The sequence below is a fragment of the Tachypleus tridentatus genome, chromosome 13 (assembly GCF_004210375.1).
Source record: "Tachypleus tridentatus isolate NWPU-2018 chromosome 13, ASM421037v1, whole genome shotgun sequence".
In the NCBI taxonomy this organism is placed as follows: domain Eukaryota; kingdom Metazoa; phylum Arthropoda; class Merostomata; order Xiphosura; family Limulidae; genus Tachypleus; species Tachypleus tridentatus.
Window position 1 is genome coordinate 175349674 of NC_134837.1, and position 22674 is coordinate 175372347.

Here is a 22674-nt window from a genome sequence, read left to right on the forward strand (position 1 = left end):
GTTTTTTTTCCTTCATATGCCCATTTTCTGATAGGTATGTCTTGTATCTTAAACCTTTTCTTCCCATAAAGAACAGTCGTTTAACTATCATGCTTTTATATAAGATGGTACTAATATTTATTCTCAGTCCTTAAAGATACCTAAAATTAAAAAAAAAAAAAAGCATTAGTGATTTTTCTAATTGTTTAAGTAATGCAAGTAAATCCTAGCCAATTAGCTTGTAAATTCCCACTGTATCTGTTGTGTTTAGTGTTTCATTCATTATTTGCAATTCCCAGTTGATGGTCTTTTATATATTAAGAAATTTAAAAATGAAGTTGTCAAATATTTTTATTTTGGTCAAATATGTATATTAGTGACACAAGCCTCTCCAAACATAAAATATTGTAGTATTTTATTAAAAACAAATTATTCATAAAAACATTTTGAAAAAGTTTTCCAAGTGAATGATGGAAAAAAAAACCTTGTTAATTTTTTGGTCAGTTTAAATTTCACAACAGTTAGTGGAAGAACTTTATGGAAAGTTTTTTTAAGTAAAAATGTGAATGAAGAGTCTGGAATTTATAACTTTGTTTTTGGTTTTATTTGATTTTCAGTATATTTTATTCGAACTACTTATTCAAAGTGTGTATGAAGAAAGACCTAGTTAGCTACAAGAAAAGTAAAAGGGTTAAGAAATGCATGCTAGTATTTTTGGTTTAGTTTCATTAAGTAACATACTTCCAGTTTTCATTATTTGCATTATTTTGAGATAAATAATTATAAATAATACAGTGACAAGCTTATTGATATATATTTACAAATAAAAAGTCTTACATTCATAAATTTCAAATACTTTTACCTTATCCAAAAAGAACATTGGAATCCTTCCGTAACAATTACACTGTGTAACAAAATTTTTACTTTTTCTTGTTCCTGGGCAGGAAGTGTTATTTCCCAATTGCTTATGCCTAAAGTAAATGGAAAAGACCTATTTTTCTCTTCAAACTTTGCTTTTGTGACTTGGAACGTATAACAAAAACATGATGTGAGACTATATTCGGAGGTTGATACATGAAAGTGATTTACATTACAGTCACAAATTTCAAAAACTACTCACTTCTAAACATTTTTGTTCATTTTTGTATAACTTTAGTATAAATACATGTAAATCTTGATTCATATGTTGTTTTATTCAGCCCTTATATGAATGAAAATGTGCAAATTTGCCTGTTTTTACATAGAAAATAGGTTAATTTCTAAATTTCATTATCCAGATCACAAAAGCAAAGTTTGAAGGGAATAATGGCCATTTTCTGTACTTTTACAACATAAGCAATTACAAAATAAAACACACTATCCAGGAACAAAATTTGTGTTACATAGTGTTATACATGAGATCTATGGAAAATAAAGTAAAACTGTAGTTTATTTACCCCCTTACTCAATTATTACACAAATGAGTCAATTAGATATTTTTTATCATGCTTCAAATATACTTTTCCTCTTTTAATTATTTAGGAAAAACAGATTTTACACTAAATAATTTAAGGTAATAATTAACAACATTAAAAAAAATTCTATCAGACTTTTTTATCATGTTGAACTTTTACATTTTAGTTTTATCCAGACTGGAGAGCACATTTCAGATGTCAAAAACATGCCTGAATGTCAAAATTCATAATTTATTACAAATAATAATTGACTATTTCATCAGCTTTTAATTCCAAAACATTTTAAGTTGACATTTTTTCATATTTTGTGTCATTTCTTTGCTGCTCTGAGGGGTGTTACCTGTAAACAGTTCACTTGGAAATTTTTTTTTTTCTTTTAGAAGCACTTATTATATTACAAAACTACCATTTCTGGAGAATAACTTGGCTAGTGTTAATTCTTTAATGATTTTCTTATCTGTTTCATATTTAATTCTTACAAGGCTTTTTTTCCACCCTATAATGATGTAGCATGTGGTCAAAACAACTACTGTTGAAGCACATCTTTGAAAACAGATACAAGTAAAGTTTAAATATCATTGGATAGAAGTGATTGTAGATTACTTTTATCAATATAGAAGCAATGGAGCAGTGTGAGAAATAACTTATGGTGGTGTGATTAAATGGTGAAATGTATCTCATGCACAGAATAATGGTGGAATTTAAAATATTACAAACAAAGTTAGTAGGTTGGTTGTTATATCATTTAGCCTACAAGTTTTGACAATTGTAAAATAACATTGATAATATCTGCTGCTCTATATGTTATTTAATCATCATATGTATTGATTTCACTGGCTAAATAACTACAAAACAAGTTAAATCAATGTATTTTATGGACTTTTTTTCTTTCACTTGTTTTGTGGTTATTTGGACAGTACAGTCTCTAATCATCTTATGTTACTTTTCAGGAAAATATCAAGACAACAGGTAGTAGTCAGGTAGATGAAGTACTGTTGGAAGGACATCTTGGAATTACACGTGAACTTGTTTCTTTTTTGGGGCCTGATAAAAAATTTGAGGTTGGGGCAGAACCATCTTATAAACGAGGAAATTTAATTCAGGTAAAAAGATAACGTACTTTCAGTTGTTAAACCTACATCTCTTCTTTTTAACAGAAAAATATATTATCCAGACGTAATTATGCTGAATACTTCATAAAATTTAAACATTATTTGTGCTTATATGTAGTAGCTTGCTTTTATTTGTAGATGTGTGTGGGTGCACATATTAATTTTTAAGTTTGTATTGTGTAACCGTGATTATTGTAAATAAAGTACTTGTCAGTTCAGATTTGGTTAGCTACAAATGATAAAGTATATATGAAATAGTTGTTAAATGAATGGGACAGCATATACAGTATTTTATTTTAACGTCAGGAACTTATGGAGGATTTCATTTTCCCTGCTTCGAGGGTGGTTGTTCAGTTTCAGAGAAGTGGTGGAGAGCTTCCAGGAGAGCAGGCTATTCCTGTTTGTTCTACCTCTGCCTCGGCACTTGCCGCTTTTGACTTACTTGCAGCTCTTTGCACAGGCTGTGTTCCAAATCTTCGCATTCTTGCAGATATGTTAACTGAAATGTTCTATTCTGGTAGGTTTATTTATGTTGAGACAAAAAAAAACATTAATTGTGTGCTTGTACAACATGTATTTGGGAACAAAGAAGAAAATATTCATTTACTTTGTTTTCAGAGCTTGTTCAAGAGTTTATAGAGTAAACAAAAATGTATTGTTTTTGGTGTTAGGTGTTGGAACAAGCTCAGTTTTGACAACAGCTACAAGCATGGTTGAAGTATTATTATATAGAGCATGTTACAAACTATTTACTTCAGTATGAAAGCAGTAAAGTGGTGTCAGAAGTAACTTGGGGGCTTGTGAGAAAATGATGAGATGTATTTCTTGAAGAGAAGAAAGATAGAATTTAATGAGAAATTAAGAATACAAGAGAATGTTGCTATTGGCTTGAATATGGCCACTATGGTAAACCTTAACTTTATGTTAACTTATGTGGTTAATTCAAATTGAAACATACTAACTACATACCTATCTAAAAATATTTGCCTTTCTGTTGACACATAATCCATTTTTATTATTTTATTGTAGTTTAACAACCAGCTAACATCAGTTTCACAAACTACTGAGTTGAAAAACTGCTGTTCACCACAGTTTTAATGAAAATCCATTAAACTACCCTAAATCATTACTGAATATATTTTTTTGTTTTTACTGTGGTTCATTATAATCTGTATTTGTATTTTGTGTGAATGTAAATAGCACAGATTTTGTTGCAATATGGTTGCTGTTTGACCCTTTGGAAGCATCTTTCTACAGCATGTTATTAATTTAAATTTCATATTTCAGTTAGCATTTTATTTACATTGTCAGTATACAGCCTTTTGGTACCTCCAGCTTTAATGACATGATTTTGGCCCATTTCTTCACAGCATTGGCAGTGACCCCTTTCAATAACTCATGCAGTCCTGAAATGTATTGCAGTAATAATTGTAGTTACAGGCAGTGCAGGAAGACAAAAAAGTGCAAAAAGTTTAACATTTTAAGACCATTACATTATACAAAATTCAGTTACTATCATATGCAGTCAATAAATGTGATGCAGCAGCTATATTTACATTTATCCAAACACAATTTCAGTTGCTATATTTATGCCATTGCTATTGGCCATTTAGTTTAAGACATTATATTTTTGAGACTCGATCACAACCAGTTACAACTGTAATGGTGACTGCCATTTCATAGATTGTGATATTACTAATAACTAATGATGTTTGGGTCACAGCATTTTGAGCTATAGTCTAAATATATTAACTGTTACTCTTACAGATCTCTAAGTAATTAAATATTTTCAAATGTATTTTGAATTTTTTGTTTCAAATACAGCACTGAGCTGAGAACAAGGCAGGGAGTAATAAAATTGCTACCGTATTTGATGTTACTCCTCCAAAAATGTTTCTTACCAATGCACGTGTAACACTTATGGCATAAGCCATAGCTATTTAAATAGCATTATGACTGACTTAAATATAACTGCTACAATAAAACCAACTGAATGTTAACTTTTGTGGCCAATTCAAATTGAAACAGTTGTGATATCGAAAAAATACATAGGTTCAAGAAATCACTTTAGAACAAAAATACATTCTTTAACACACAGTTTTATTATATTTTCTTTAGAAATTAAATATGAATAACAAAAAAAACTAGATTTATTAAATGTAACATGTAATATAACTAGATTAGGCTTAGTGTGTGTAATGGTTTTTTAAGCTTAATTATAATTCAACTGCAGTGAGATTGTAAAACAAATTAAATACATTGTTTTATTTAATAAATACAGTCTTAAAACTAGTCAGTTGTCAAACTTAGTCTTAAGTGTTAAAAACAGGGTACTGGTATTTGATCATAATATTGAGGGTTTATTTTAATTCTACAAATAATACAATGGTTAAGACTAGTTTGAGGATTGAGCATTCCCAGTTTATTAGGTGCAATATGTGCAATGAATGGGTTTTATTTGGAATATCTGGACTACTATACAGTTTCAAGGAAGCTAGTAGTGAGGATGTTCAATGTATAGAGCTTGCAGGTTGGAGGGAAAGTTGGATGCTATCCTGATTATAGTTGAGGACATAGAGGAAGTATAAACTGTGGAAAATGACAGCAGAACTTCAAGAGGAGCTTAAGCTTTTACATGCAAGGGAGGCATTAGCTAAGATTCACAATGAAGTTAGGGTAGTATTAAGCTTAAAAGTAGTGAACTTAAACATAAAGATCCTATTCTATTGAGCAATAGATTTCAGACCTTGATTTATGTAGAAGAGGAACCATTGGAGAAAGGGAAAGCAAAACGAACAGAGTTGGATATGGATTGTGAATTTAACGAGGTTATAGTTATAGGTGATTCCTTAATATGGGTCTCCTGTTGTTATAGTAGTAAGTCTATGGATTTACAACTCTAAAATCAGGGGTTCAATTCCCCTTGGTGGACTCAGCAGATAGTCGATGTGGCTTTGCTGTAAGAAAACACACACACACACACTCCTTGATATGGCATGTGGAAAGAATAGTCTGTGAGGTAAATAGGGAGAAAAGAGATTATGCTACCCTGGGGCACTGGTGTAAGGCATAACTGACAGGGCAAGAAATATAATGAAGTATACTGGCAATGATGTAGTTTTTGTTGTACATATAGGGGCTAATAATGTAGGGAAAAGTAAGTCCGAGGAGCTAACTATTAAATAGAAGGGAGTTGTGAAAAAAAAAGTTTAAAGTTAAAGGCCATAAATTAATTGTATTGGGAATACTGCCAAGAATTGATTGTGGAGACAAAATTAGTAGTAGGTCACTGTGGTTAAATGCTAGCCTGAAATTAATATGTAAGGATGAATAAATTAGCTTGTTAGACTTGTAAGATCAGCTTAGTGAGAGGAGAGAACTTCTTGAAATGGCTGGTTTAAACTTAAGTAGGAAAAGATCTGGCATGTTTGCAAGTGCTATTAACTCAACTGTAAATGAAGTTTTAAACTAGGACTAGATAGTGGTGAGGGTAAAAATAAACTAAATGAAACAAAATTGATGTGTAAAGGAAAGTTTAATATAGGAAATTAGTATAAAAGTAGTTATAAGAATAGGTTTAATTCTTACTATTCCTATGCTAGAAGTATAAGAAACATATGTTTAGAGCATTGGTGGCAATAGGCTTTGATGTAATGGGAATAACTGAAACAGGGTTAAATGTAGATGATTTGATGATAAATTTCTTTGAAATACATGGTTATATGTTATTTAATAGGGATAGAGTAGTAAAGAGAGGGGGAGGTGTGATTCTGTATGTAAAGTGTGAGTTATTTCCTGTTGTAGTTGAGAATAGTAAGAATAATAGCAAGTGTATTGAATCCATTTGGGTTTCTGTTAGTAGATGTCAAGGAAAAAAACTTAAGGAATTTCTTACAGACACTAGATAAAACTGATGAAATTAGTGAGAAACTATTTTTAGGTTAAGATTTCAGCTCATAATGAAATCATAAGTATGGGTGATTTTAATTTCAGACATGTTGATTGAGAAATGCTAGAGTTAAACCAAGAGGGAGAAAGGTTTGTGGAAACTGTTCAAAATGGATTTCTTCCCCAAGTAGTCAAGAAACCTGCTGGAGATAATGCTATTTTAGATTTATTGTTAACATCTAATATAGAAAATGTTGAGAGGGTGGAAATTGCAGAACACACCTCAGTACAAGTGATCATTGCTCTATTAGGTTTGATGTTTTACTGCATACGAAAATCAGGAATAATGATATTTTGATTCCAACTTTCAAGAAAAGCATATTTTGAATGGATGCAACAATAATTATTTGTTGTGAATTAGGCAGGTGAGATTTTTTGGAGATACTGAGCAAATGTGGAAAATTTTAAGGGAAATTTTTCAGTATTGTAAACAAATATGTTATTTACAGAAAGAAACAAATAGCTACAAGTAATGGATTATGTTGGCTCACAAAGAGTATGAGAGATAAAATTAAAGAAAATCATTACAGATTTAAGAAATTTAAATTTAATATCAAGAAAGTTAGTAAAACAGGAAATTAGGACATCCAAAAGGATGTATGAATAAATTTGTCTGAAAGCATAAATGTTAACAGTAAGGATGTTTTCAAGTACATCATAATTTGAATTATAATTAATATTTGGGTTTTAATAACCTTAACTATCATGAAAGAAAAGAATCTTTGTGTAATGGTTGATTAGTTTCTTATGCCATCCAAGCAGTGTACTGTTTCTAGTGGTAGGGCAAATAAGATTTTAGGTTGTATCTACATAAATATTTGATAAAAATCTAAAAGATGTTCTAATTTCATGGTGTAAGTCGCTGATTAGGCCATACTTGGAGTATTGTGTTCTGTCTTGGGCTCCTTACGTTAAGAAATACATTAAATTGCTGAAAATGGTTCAGAGGAGGGTTACAAAATGATATCTGGGATGGAGATTATCATCATTAGTGGTTATCATATGAGGAGAGATTAACAGCCTTGAAATTGTTTTATCTTCAAAAAAGAAAAGGTTTGGGGGATCTGATTGAAGTGTTTAAGATTGTAAAAGGAACTGATAATGTTAATACATCAACATTTTTCCTACTTAAGAATGCTCACTCAATGTGGGTTCTGATGACAGCGCTTCACCTTGGACCATCTGATTCGACTTGAAACGTCAATCAGAGAAGCCTTTCTCAAACGACAACATTTTGTATCAATATTCTTTAACATTGAGAAGGCTTGTGACACAACATGGAGGTATGGAATTTTGCAAGACCTCCATATATATGGGTTATGTGGCCATTTGCCCATTTTTATTAAACATTTTTTGATGGACAGGAGATTCCAAGTTCTTGTGGGTTTGACACTTTCCCATTCTTTTCTACAGGAACCTGAAGTCCCTCAGGGCTGTGTTTTGAGTGTCACATGTTTCAATATAAAGATTAATGTCAACACTGAACAACTCTCTCTCACTGTTGCAAATGGGCTCTTTGTCAACGACTTTCACATCTCATGCCAGTTGTCGAACATGAGATATATTAAGCAGCAACTACAGACTGCTCTCAATCATTTACTGAGGTGGACCACAGCAAACAGTTTTAGAGAGAGAGAAGTTAAAGCCATTTGCTGTGGTCCACTTCAGTATATGATTGAGGGCAGTCTGTAGTTGCTGCTTAATATATCTTTAACTTCTCTCTCTCTAAAACTGTTTGCATGCACTTTTGCTGCCAACGGGCTATTCACCCTGATCCTGAACTCTGTATCGGTGAAATTGTGCTGCCTGTGGTCTCTGAGACTAAGTTCTTGGGGCTTATCTTTGACCATAAGCTGACCTTTATGCCACACATCAAGCAGCTATGGGTAAAATATACAAGAGCACTGAATATCCTTCCTATCCTCTCTACCACCACTTGGGAAGCAGATCGATGTTCTATGCTGAAGATATATTGTGCTCTTATTTGATCAAAACTTGACTATGGATCACTGGTCTATGGCTCTGCCAGACCCTTGGCCTTAAAGATGCTGGACCCCATTCATCATCAAGAACTTTGGCTCTGCACTGGGGCTTTCCGCACCTCCCCAGTTCAGAGCTTATACATAGTCTCATAAACCTTCTTTGCACCTTTGCCGTTTGCAACTGTCTTTACTACATGCTTCAAAACTTTGTTCCTTATCAAAGCATCCCACCTGGGGTTGTGTTTTCCTTCTTTGGTGGGCCAAACTTTTTCAGGACAGACAATCTGCCATTGCTCCTTTTGGCTTACGTATCCAGGCACAGTTGGACAAATCGAGTCTGTCCTTGGATAACATTGCTGTATCCACTAGTCAGCCCATCCCACCATGGTTAATTACAGTCCCCAAATGTGACCTTTCTTTAAGTTATCTGAGTAAAGAAGATACTCCCGATTGGAAGTACTGTCTTTTATTTACTGAACATCTTTTGAACAATTTTTCCATTCCTAATTGTACGGATGGTTCTAAATCATGTGACTCTGTGGGCTTTGCCATGGTTTGTTGCAGTTTGGTGGTTGTGCGCAGAATCCCCTCTACAGCTTCTGTGTTCACTGCTGAACTGTACAACATTTCTCTTGCCCTGGATCACATAGAGGCTAAGCAGTACTCCAACTGCACTCTTTATACTGACTCGCTTAGTTCTCTACTGGCCCTGGAATAACTTCACGTTGTTTCACACCAATTTCTTGCCAATATTCAAAACTGACCGGCCCATTTCTCTTTAACATCTACTTTTATCCAGTTTTTCTGGATACCGGGCCACGTTGGTATTCACGGGAACAAGCTCACAGACACAGCAGCTAAATCTATCTGCTCTGGCACTATCACCGCTGTGCCTATTCCATACATGGACTATGTTCTTGTATTCAAGGCTCGGCTTCGTGCCAGCTGGCAGTTGACTTGGAGTGAGCAATGCAAAAACAAGCTATTCCAAATAAAACCCTATGTTGGACTTTGGTCATCTTGCTTCCATAAGGATCGGAAGGGGAAAGTTGTTCTAACTAGACTACGCATTGGTCACAGTTTTTTAACTCATTGTTTTCTTTTATCTGGAACTGATGCACCAGTGTGTAGTCTGTATAACACTCAGATCCAATAAGCCACATTTTACTTTCTTGCTGTCATTACTACACTCAACGACGGCACCATTTTAAAGATGTTCTATCCCAAGGTTTGTCCATAACATTATGCAGTGTTATTGGTGATGGTGACACTGTACACCTTGATAAAATTTTTAGTTTTTTAAAGGCCATTCATCTTTTTAATGTAATTTAAGTTTTTTAATTTATACATTAAACCTTTTTTAAAAGTGGTTCCCTTTTAAGAATCAAAGTCCATCTTGTTTGATTTGAAATTAGAAAATGTCCATAACATTAAATAACTCAACACCAGGACTGGAAAGGCCAACTTCAGGTGACTAACGCTGCTGTTTGAACTACCCGTTAGTCATCCTGCCGAGTTATTATTCAAGTTTTGCTACACACATGCCTTTTAAAACTTTTATTACATTACTTTTTTGAAAATGGCTATAATGACACATAACTCAGAACCAGGTCTGGAAAGGCCAACTTCAGATGACTGATGGTGGTTCTTGTACTTACCTGTTAGTCTTCCTGGCAGGTTATGATAATTACCATTATGCTACAGAAAGTCCTTTACAACTTCTCTTACTGTAGTTTTACTTTAACATTGTAGACTAGATTTCAAGATTGGTTTTATGCTATTTATGTTTAGTTTTACTTTCATTTCCTTTGTGCCATAAAACACTAAATCAACCAACCAACCAACCTATTTAAGAATTATAGAACTAAGGAACACAAATATAGATTTAGGGAAGGTAGAAGCCATATTAAGCTAAGATAATCTTGTTTTTCAAATAGGACAGTTGTCGTGTAATATGTTGCCTTCAGGTGTTGTAGAGGCAGTAAATTTGAGTGAGTTTAAATGAAAGCTTTATAAATATGTGAATGATAAAGACTGGCTATAAATTATTTATTTATTTGTTTTATAGTTTCAGTTTGGCTTAGAGGACTGGACAACAGAGAATGACCAAAAAGTCTCTTTTTGTCCCTGAACATTATTATGTTAACCTGTGCACTTTGGAAAAGTGAAATTTCTCCAGGGAATTAACATGCTCAAATTGAAACAGATTAGCCATATGAATGAACATTTTCAGCTTTAGTATTAAAACATAAGCTGTGTTTGTCTGTATCTTAAACTGTACCTTTTAGTGCTATATTTTAATAGCATGCAGAGAAAACAGTGTCTGATTAGCACATAGCTAGTTCTTTAGTTGGATTAGTGGATAGTTGATTTTAAAATACTTTTTTGTGTAAGAATAAAATTTAGAAATCTTTTTAATCAATTTTCATGGATGTTATTGTATATTTTGCAAAATAATTAGTCATTTTTTGTCAGCAAGACTAGACTCATCTTCTACATTGTTATCAGTACATGAAAGTAAAACTGGTTCATAATGTTAAGGGGGTGCCATTAAAAACTTTTTTAATGGATGAATTATTCATTATTTTTCTGTTATCTGTCTAATGAATAGTACATGTACAAAAATGTATCATTATGTTTATGTATCATACTGTGAAATAAAATAATTATTGTTATTAATATCATATTTTTGTTGAATTTCTAGAAAATGAACAGCCATTAACAGAATGGGAGTACCTCCCACCAGTAGGTCCTCGTCCTCCAAGGGGATTTGTTGGGTTAAAGAATGCTGGTGCTACTTGTTACATGAACTCCGTATTACAACAGGTAAACTTATATTACTTTCCAGACTTTTGGGGAGGATTTGTATGATTGATATCCTCTGTTTTCCTTATTAAAGTGAAAATACTAAACCACATAGCATGAAACTAACTGAAACATACCAAACAGTATCTAGTGTCACTGTGAAAGAAACCTTATAATTCAATTTAGTTCTTTCATTATTTGTTATGTTGTGAAATTTTCAAGTTTGTGAAGACATTTTTGTGGAAAAACATTAAAAATACTTTTTCATTGTTGAGTTTTAAGCTTTTTTTATTTATCAGAAAGTTTATTATTAACCTTAGTGAAAATAAATTTAAAAAAAGTTAGGTTATCACACAAAAATAAAACAAGATTTGATATCTACTGAAGTTACTAGGTGCTCTTATTTAGATACATAGTTATAACAGTTCCTCTGTGTGGATGTCTTTCTAGTTTATCTCCTCTTTGTTAAAATGCAAATATTCTTTACTATTTAGTTACTAGAGTATAACCTGTCAAAAATAGTGGGGTAAGTACTACCACCCCTACCCATAGTATACCCTAACCTTCACTTTATAGTTAACTCAAATAAGTAAATAGATTTTTACAATCATGCTTGACTAACAGAGAGTCAGAGAAACACAATGGAAAGTGTCAAATATCAGTAGATTCTTGTGGAAGCTAATAGAAATTAAAATTGTTCATGAAATAAGTTTGTCTCATTCGTAAAATGATTATTGCTAAAAATTCAGTTGTATTAACGTCTGTTATATAGAAAAGCCAGTGCATTTTGGTAACATAATGGTCCAACAATAGCTTTTATGTTATTTTGCTTAACAACAAAAGTATAACCTAACATTGTTGCCATTCTGTGTACTTAAAGTATAAAATGAAATGTATAGACAACAAAACTGGAAAAATATTTGTTAGTTTCTTAATTTAGAGTTTTTGTTGATTAAAACGTGTTTTTCATGAGAAACATTGGTGATAGAAAATAGCTTAATTCAGAAATGGTTGATGTTTAAAATTAAATCAATATTTTTGTTATTCATTTTAAATATTATGTACATGGCTCTAGGCTAGGTGATCCAATACTATGTCTATACCTTAGACTATTATTTCAAAGCTCATTATAATGGTAATGGGCAGACAGTAATCAGATTACTCTATCCTGATAAATGTATTTTATTTTTCATGACTTCTATTTTGAGAAATCAATTATTGTGATGTGGCTTTTATATAGGTTAAATTGTGTTCCTAAGTTTTTAATGAATCATGACCTAATCCAAGTACTGATTGTGTTTTAAGTAATAATTGGTGTTGGTGTCTTTTTTTCAGGTTTTATATCTTATTATTTACTAATAATGACAAAAAAAACCAGATAAATTTCTAAGTAATCATTTTGAAAGAATTTTAGAAGTTGTTCTCAAAATTAACATTTGTTAATATTAAAATATCACATAGCTAATAAAGGACATATTTAAAATCTTCTGAAAGCTACAATAAATGTGTACATAAAATCATCTGATGATTTAGGAAGTAGAATATATATACTGAATACTTGTATCCATCTTTTCAGTTGTATATGATGGAAGAAGTACGAAGTGAAATTTTAGCTGTTGAAGGAGCTGCTACTGACCTCAATGAAGATTTTTCTGGAGAGGAAAGATTAGAAAATGAAGTAAAAAAGGGGTTTTTATTTTTTCTGAGACTTTATGTGGTGATTTATATGATTTGTCATCCTGAGACCATAAAATGTTTAAATGCATCTTAACACGACACTTGTTTAAATCTTAAGTTTATTTTATTTATTCAATTTCTGTTGGTGATTAGACAGGTGATGGTTCAATAAAACATGCTCTTCTATTTAAGTTATGACTTCAAAAATAATGAAATATTGTTTTTAAGTTTTGGCGAAGTCATACACATCACTTATAATGATAATAATAATGATACAATTAAACTTGTTTTATTTTATTTTTTAATTTATTGTTCCTGTGTTTTTTGTGTATGTTAGTAAAACAGATATTGTATAAGGTGAAATTTCTCCTTTCTTAGTTTCTTAAAGCTGATTTTATCTGTTAAGTCAAATAGCTATCAAGGGTTTTATATCAGCAATGTATAGTAATATATCATAGTATCAACCAAATATTATTTCAAATTAATTCTTAAAAAATTGTCCTTTACAAAAATAACTGTTAAAAGAAATTACAGTTTCAAGTAATGAAAATGAATTTGTCATTTAAGACACAAAGTAATATCGAGACCGGTGAAAATGAACAATATGATGAGAAGCATTCAGATCGAGAAAGTTCAAGAAAAGAATACAATTTAGGAGTGTTAAAGCAAGTTCAAGCTATTTTTGGTCACCTGGCCTGTAGCAAATTGCAGTATTACATACCTCGAGGCTTCTGGAAGCATTTTAAGTAAGCATTAAATATATCTTATTATTCACCTTTCACTGGTAATAACCAACGTTGTTTTTTTTCAGTTTAACAGATGTATATTGTATCATTCTCAAAAATATTTGTCTTAATATACCATATTACTTCGAAATTAAGATGCAACCCTACTTTTAAAAATGGATTTTCAGGAGAAAAAAAAAATCTGAATGGTAATTAGAAAGTAGTAAATATGTTTGAAAAGAGTATTAATGAACCACAAATGCTAATAATATATTTGAAATGAAATATATAAAATATAGAGGAAATTTTAAATTTTTATTACAGTAATGTTTCTTCCTGCTTTCTTTATTTAATCAGAATGTGACTGATGGTTCTTCTGATTCACTGTTATGTTCTGAAGTTGAAGTATCTTCATCTCTTGATTCATTATTGCTTCGAAGAATGTGATCTTACATTCTATCTTTCGCATCTTGAAAATCTGATGTCAATTTTTAACTAATTGTTGACCAACACCATAATGATAAACATTTTCATAATTTTCTCGCACCAGTCACGTCTAGCCATGAAAGAAATACCAACATTTCCTGTACATTCTTTTCATTTTAACATCAAGACTTCTCTAGTTACAGACAGTCCTTTATTTCATAACTCTCTGAAATACATTAAAACAGCAGCATCAATTTCAGGATGTCTTCCTTTTCTTGAGCCATAAAATGACTGTACTTTTCTTGCAAGAAAACAACTTGGTTTTTATACTACGCCAATGATGTACATTTGCCTTACTCATTGTATACTTTTTACTGGCTGCACAATTCTCAATCTGTTTGATGCACAAATTAACTTCTCTTTGAAATTCAGCATCATAGATAAAACACTTTTCCATGGGAAAAACAACAATATAAATAAAAAACACAATAAAATAGCATCTGAACAATGAGAAAGTCAGACAAAAGACTAAGGACAGTGATATCCAACTACACTGCTGGAGGTGATGACATTGGCAAATTTGTAGTTTTGTACATGTTTTTTAGTCTTTCTAAACTAAGTTCATTTCAAAATACAGTCTGAGCTATTTGTTAATGCAAGATTTTTTCAAGAATCTTTGTTTGAGGAAAACGGTGTTTTCAAGACTTTTGAAGAGTGAAAAATACCTTGATTTTAAGATGCCCCTTAGTTTTCAGTTCAGAAATATGTGAAAAAAGTATGTCTTAAATTCAAAGTAACATGGTATTTTATTATTTACCTTGTAATAAATATTTTTACACAAATTTAGAGCACATTTTTAGCCTATTACAGGAGCAATTCACTACATTTCTATTTATCCTCCAGCAATCAATGAAAAAACTCATTACTCTGATTCACAGTATATTTTGTCTATTTCATGACCAATTTGTTTTATATTATTGACCATCTAAGTTAACTAAGTGATCATTTTACATAAGTTTTGGAGCCACCTTATGCTTGGTATGAATGTAATTATACTAAAAATATTTTGCACAGATTTTTTTTATTTTCAGAACTAGTACAAGAACAGTCTTGTTTAATGTGGTTAATAAAACTTAAGTTATCTTTTTATACTTTCAGATTGTTTTATCGATTCACTAGTTTTTGAAACATAATACATCAACAGTTAATTACTGAATAGATGATGTTGATGTTGTATCTTTGGTAGGTCACTAGTTTTATGGAATATAGCTCAAGCGTGGTTCATGCCAAGCTTCAAAACCTGAAAAGATCATAAATGTGTTGATTAAATTTCCATACATCAAAATTGCTTTTAAAAAAAAAAGAATAAATAAACAAGAGTTCTTGAATACTAAAATGTCTTCATTGAAATGTTTTTTGTTGTTTTTTTTTCTCAGATATTTGAACTCTTTGGTCCACTATTTTAAATCTTGTAGTTTACAATCTCTCTCAGTTCACTAGAACAGGAAATTAACTTTATAAAGGCTTTTGTATTTATCAACATTGAATGTACAAGTCCTTTTCTATCTAATTTGTAATAATGATTGTACTGCTTACACTTATTTGTTGAGAACAGACTGAGCATCTGTTAATAAAACATTTAAATACAACTTGCACCATTAATTAAATGTTTAGGTTTAGAACTGATTTGTCTAATACATTCAGTATTTTTTATTATTATACTCAGTTTAATGTTTGTTGGGATGGGTACTAACAGAACTGTGTATCTGTTATTCTATGTATTAACTCTGCTGTTGTGCATGTTGGTCAGACATTAACTTTATCTTCATGTATTTATTACCTTAAGCATCTATTTTAGAATGATTGTTTAAGACTCGTAACTAGGTTAAGTTAGATTTAGAATTGCACATGGAAGTTTCTTCTATCTTAAAATATTTGCGATTAAAAATTGTTTGCGATCTTTCAGCCCTGTTTCTGGAGCCTTCATTGTTGTCCCATGAAGGCTCTGGTAGTGGGGCTGAAAGCTCACAAATAAAGGTATCTTAATGTAGAGAAAAATTGATATATAATTCTCTCATTCTACAAGCAATTTTAAAATGTTACACTACAGATTTATTGTATAGTGAATGTTTTCAAACCTCTAGGCAAGTAGTAGGTAGAGTTACCTACGCATTACTTAAGTGATTGGCTAACGTAATTTCTTTTATTCACTTCAGTTAAACTGCCATTGCATTTGTTATCAATTTTTGGATCAAACGGATTATAATGTTATTTTGAGCCTGAATAAAATTGATATCTTTGTTGCTGAGCTACAGTGATACAGTAGCATATTTTCAATTTTAACCACATCATTTATTTAGAGACTACATAAATAATACAGTGTTAAAAAAATAATAATGAATGATACAAAAATATAATTACTTAAATAAGTTAACAAAGCTCTGAGGGTGATTAACTTGAATTTAAAAAAAAATTAATTTAACATTTATTTTTGTTTATATTTTAAATTAATGAAATAGTCCTAGTCTGTGCTGAGGTATGAATAAAATATAAATTGATACAATGAAGATGAAATTATTTTACCTTTCTGAAACAGTGAGCTGTATATGAGAGTTGCTATAATTTTTATTATTTTGTCAAAAGTAACATTTCTTATTTTAAAAGCTTTAAATGTTGCAGTAGCAAATGAACTTTTTATGTACAGTGTAACTAAATTACTCATGTTACTTTCATGTAAAAATAGCTGCGTGAAGTATTTGTTTGAGTTACTTGCATATAAGGCCAGAAACCAGGTTTCAATAACCCAGAAAAAAGTTTGTTTGCAATCAAGTGCAAAGCTTTGTGCTCTGCTAGTCACATTTTATTACATTTATTTTGAATGTGATTGATGTCTGATATGAGAACTGTAAACAGTAATTAAAAATTTGCTATTAATATGCTGTCATTTCTGAGTCATCAGAATGAATTCTGTTAAAATCTTTCAAGATGTTAATGTTCTGAATTATACTTGTGAAGCTTAAGTTGTCTGATGTATATTTCTTTTTGAGTTTTTGTTTAGAGCTCTGATATATTTCTTATGTAGAGATGTTTTTGATTTTAAATGCTTGAATTTAAATGAAATTGCTAATTTGTGCAGAATTAGGATGTTTTTTGTTTTTCTTAATTATGATTTTTTGGCTTGTGTCCAGCATAATAATACTCGAGTCTCAGTTTAGCTAACTCGTAATTTAATTAAAGTTAATGATATTTATTTGAAACTGAAATAAAGGTTAAGTATTGATAGAAAAATTAAAACCTGACATCTGCATTTTGTAAAAGTATTTTTAGTATTTTTTTGTTCTATGCAGTTGTGATCTACTAAAAACAAAGTTAGCATTAAGGGAATGAAATTAAATAGTAAACAAGTATAATAAAAGAAAAATTCACATTTGTAAGATTGTAATATTTGTTTTCTTGTGTTATTAGGTTGTGGGGTGAACCTGTCAATCTTAGAGAACAGCATGATGCCTTGGAATTTTTCAATAGCCTTGTGGATAGTCTAGATGAAGCTCTGAAATCTTTGGGCCAGCCCAGTATTTTATCAAAGATTCTAGGTGGTACATTTGCTGACCAAAAGATTTGTAAAGATTGTCCACATAGGTAGATGGTCTTAACCAATTTAATGTGTTCAGTTATAACTTGTGACAAATATTAAAATGGTAAAGAATATTTACATATATCTATATGCTGTAATAATGGTACTTTACTAAAAATAGTGCAAAAGAAATTAATATTCCTGATGATAGGAACTATTAAGAGCTGAAAAGTTTGGTAATAAAAATGCCCTTTAGAGCTAGACCAGTTTATAGTGCTGTATCCACAATACATAAAGGGTTAATTGCATAAAATGCTCATACCGTTTCTGATGATGAACTTGCTACTTTCATTCCAAAGTTGTATGGCATGGCCAGGTGGTTATGGTACTCGACTTATAATCCGAGGGTCGCAGGTTCAAATCCCCATCACACCAAACATGCTCACCCTTTCAGCCATTGGTTTGTTATAATGTGATGGTCAGTCTCACTATTCTCTGTTTAAAGAATAGCCCAAGAGTTGGCAGTGGATGGTGATGACTAGCTGCCTTCCCTCTCATTTTACACTGCTAAATTAGGGATGGCTTGTGCAAATAGCCCTTGAGTAGCTTTGTGCAAAATTCAATCCAAACCAATCATTCCAAAGTACCAGAATCCTGAGGTTTTCTAGCCAACATTTATATACATTATGCCATGTAGAAAATTTAGGTAATTTTTTTTATTCCCAAAAAGTTCTCATAGTACTCTGCTGATTATGGTTAAATATTTTTAGTTTTTAGTATTTTACTAATTGTAGTATTAAAATTGATTATATGAATTGTCCTTTAATTTGTTTTTTCTAAGCCTAATTTGATAGTTTCTTTTTTTAAGAATGCTAAAATACTTATTTAAAGAAGTTTAAAGCCTTGTCATTTAATTAGTGATGTATGTAAATGAATCAACATCTCATGTCCCTGTCTACTATATAGCAAAATTACAGTCAAGAAAACAGGCTGAAAAAAATCAGATAGAAATGTGACAATTATCAGAAATTGCTTATTTTATTTAAAAAGTTCAAATTCAGATATTGTTTAATTACAGTTTCCTCATCTATCTGCTCACAGATAAGTTGTATGCGTTTTCAAACTAATATCAAGAAAACATAAGGTTCAACCTACTTATTATTGTAGAGAAATGCAAAACGTTTGTATTTTGGTAGATTACATAGTTTACAAAAAACAAAATTCACAATGGTAGTTCATCAGTGTTTTAAGTACTTGTTTCTTTAAATTTTCTCTACCTCTACTAGCCCATAGAAACTTAAACATCATAATAGATACCTCTAATGTAAAGTTAAGTGAATAAAACATGTTTTAAGTAATAGAAATAATGGTAATTAAGTGCTGCAATGCTTCTTTGTAATTTAGTTCTCTTTTTTGAAAAACATTAAATTAATGAAGTTTTATATACACAATGTAGAACATTCCAGTAAAAGTAAAAAAAATAATTTTGCTCTTAGATATTCAAGAGAAGAGTCTTTTACTACATTAAATATTGACATCCGAAACCACAGCAATTTGCAAGATTCTCTCGAACAGTATGTAAAAGGAGATCTTTTAGAAGGAGCTAATGCTTATCATTGTGAAAAATGTAATAAAAAGGTGAGGATGAGTGTTTGATTTAAACTTTTAATGTTACATTTTTACAGCCAAAAGAGAGTTATAGAATATTAAAATTTAAAATTAAATGTTATCTTTCATGGTGATGAGAAACCCACTTGAAGTAAAAATGTATTTATAATACATTTAGTATGGGTATTAAAACTTAAATACTTGAAAATGACTTAAGAAAGTCAAAACTTTGTTCAGTACTTTATTTTAAAGTTTTAATATCCATGCCAACCATCTTACGAGTACATTTTATCAACTTTATTAGAAAAAATTCTATATTGTTATTTACATACAGAATTCTTTAAAATGAAGGCAACATGGGCTAGCCCTAAAGTAGAACTATGGATTTTGGAGCTACTGAATCAAGTTTAAATGTGTTTCACCACAAAATATTATTTGCATTTTAAACTGTGTGCATCACGAAGGTGACTATTAATTCCTTAATATTGGAGTTTATGTGTTGTTGACTGGTTGCTTTCCCTTTGGTCAATAGTTCGAAATTATGGAATATGAAAGATAGCATTAATAACTTTACTATAAATACAGAAACAACCTTAAAATTGTGAAATTTAAATAATAAAATTAATATGGAAAACATGTTCAAGAACTAAATAAATAATAAAGCATTTTTGAGTGTTTTGTTGATCTCAAAGCTGTCTCTGGAGTTATGTGTTGTCCATATTTGCATTAAAACCTTTAGTGGATGTAATTTTTAAATTTTACATGCTTAAACTCACATGAAGATATAATATAATGTTCATGGAACTATGAAAATAAAGTTATTTGAAATGTTACAATATTATTTTCTGGGAGGTATATTTAACGTTTTCAAAATTCCAGTGAGTGATTGCAAAAGGACAGTTAAGTATTATGATCTCTGTGGTTTGTGATTATCTTATTCCTTCTGTTATTTAAATGGTGTATTGTTATAAGTTGGACTTCATTTGAGAAATGAAAGCAGGTTATGATTTTTATAAAGTGTCAGTATGGTTGTATAAACAAAAATAACACATCTGTGTCTCATTTAATTAATAAGTTGCATGTATAACTGTTAAACCAGTGTAACATCTCTGTGTATACTGTTTTGAAATTACACTTACCTTCTACGATAATATTTTTATAACAGGTAGATACAGTTAAAAGGCTATGTATCAAGAGATTGCCTCTTGTCCTTACTATTCAACTTAAAAGGTTTGACTATGACTGGGAACGAGAATGTGCCATCAAATTCAATGATTACTTTGAATTTCCTCGGGAACTGGACATGGAGCCATATACAGTAAGAGGGCTTGAAAAAATGGAAGGTAAATTTTGTACTTTGCACTGATGTTGTTTTTTGATGTTTTTTTCATGTTTAATATTATAGGTAGATTATAAAAGTTGAAGTTAATATCTTATTCCTTTACAACTTGTCATTCTGATTCTTAAGCCATTTAATTTTCTTGACCTAATGATGTTACTAAAGGAAATTCAGAGAAAAATATACCAAACAGAAAATATAATATAAGTTGATTATAATAAAAGCTTTACAATTCAGTGCATCATATCTCATAAGTGGTATGGCACACGAAGGTGAACATAGACATGTTTGTTAAGTTTGTCATGCAGATGTCACAGTTTCATGTATTTCCTTTAAGGAAGTTGCTGTGACTTCTTTTATATGTTTCTCATGGAAATAAATGTGTCTGGTCACAATGCCATTCAACCAATGTGAAACAGACAAGTGTATAATGAGGTATTGCTACACCAAAGAATACATCGAGACGTATCTTGTAAATTTCATAGTGTGTATAAAATCCACAAGGGGGTTTTGTTCCAGTGTTTCTACAAAATATGATAGACACTGTGGTTTTCCTTCAGGATGGTACCCCTTCACTTATTGGTAACTAAGTAAAATGTGTCTTGTGGGAGCACTTTCAGGACAAAATTATTTCACATCACTTTCCTTGCAAATGTCCATCCCATTCACTGGATCAGACAACAGCTTGTTTTTAGTTATGACAGAACCTGAAGTTGTATCATGGGAAACCCTATAAATTTCAGACCTGAAGGATGACATTTTCCAGGTGGTTGTAATGTCCATTATCAGACAAATGCAAGACATTCCAAAAGGTGGAGGAGTATGAAAGTCACAGTGGTGCAGCTGATGGCAACATGTGGAATGTGAATCCCTATTATGCTCTTACTCAATTTCATCTTCTTTATGCCATCCTGTTTGTGAGATACAACTCACTGAGGTGTAGAACTTTCTTTATGATCACTGCATATGTCATTTCTTGGGGAATATATGAAGGTGTTTGATTTCAGGAGAAATTATTGAAGACATGACTGAAGGAGAGAATAATTTTACAAAATATACATTAAATGGAATAGTTGTGCACAGTGGGCAAGCTAGTGGAGGGCATTACTACTCTTATATTCTACACAGGTACGAGTTTTGTTTTACTTATTTTATTGTTGTAAATGGTGATTTTTAAGATAACAGTAGAAAATAATTTATAATGATGTATATACAGACACACGAAGAAGTACTAAAATTTTATCAGTGCTTTTAGTACTGTAGGATAAAAGACATGTAATTGCATATACATTTATATGCATAAATGTATATATATCATATACCACAATGAGAGAAATTTCAATAAAGGAAGTATTTGAAAGTGTATTCAGAACAGTAAGATATTCACTGAGGCCTCTAAAAGTGTCTTTTTGTTTAATTATAAATATGTATTATCCTTTATTATATTTTCTGTTGATACATGTTTCAAACAGACATTATTTTACCTGCAGTTTTTGTTGCCTTGTTTTAGCAGACCAAACATGGTCTGCTAAAATTATCACCCCTTTCCTTCTCTTATTATTTCCATTAGTTACAATCAAGCACATCATAGTATATCTAGTTTTGCCTTTTAATTCTGTAAGATTTTTTTCATTACTCGTCAAAGTGTTGTTTGTTCCCATGGGTAATGTGATATTCAGGTTCTGATCACCTGTACCCAGTTTTTCCATTGTGTGATTAACTTTATTGATGCTCTAGCTAACTTGTAGAGGTATAAAGAATGTACGTCACTCCATGATAAGTCTGGGAATCAGAATTTTTTCTTTTTTTTATTGAATTCTCCTTTGAGTTTACAAAAGACATTACATTAACAACTTTTCATTTTGGACAAGTGTCCATGTATGGTGGTTTTCTGTTTCTGTTACTATCCTGAATGTGTGGTGGTTAGTTTGACACTTAGACAGTTATAGAAATAAAGAAGTTTAAAGAATGTTTTTTGCTCTTTATTACTTGTAATTATGTAACCTAATAAGTACTGAATGAGTCTTTCTATCACCCCTGCCCAA

General features: G+C 31.0%; 1 protein-coding gene across 1 annotated transcript in view; it reads left to right on the forward strand.

The window, feature by feature from the left end:
* The window catches only part of LOC143240512 (ubiquitin carboxyl-terminal hydrolase 9X-like), a 144622-nt gene that overhangs the window by 92587 nt on the left and 29361 nt on the right, over positions 1 to 22674 (forward strand). Inside the window, 9 exon segments of the mRNA XM_076483046.1 lie at positions 2384 to 2536; positions 2852 to 3062; positions 11180 to 11301; positions 12857 to 12958; positions 13525 to 13703; positions 17574 to 17747; positions 19179 to 19320; positions 20456 to 20633; positions 21637 to 21757. Coding sequence (XP_076339161.1) covers positions 2384 to 2536; positions 2852 to 3062; positions 11180 to 11301; positions 12857 to 12958; positions 13525 to 13703; positions 17574 to 17747; positions 19179 to 19320; positions 20456 to 20633; positions 21637 to 21757 — 1382 coding nt within the window.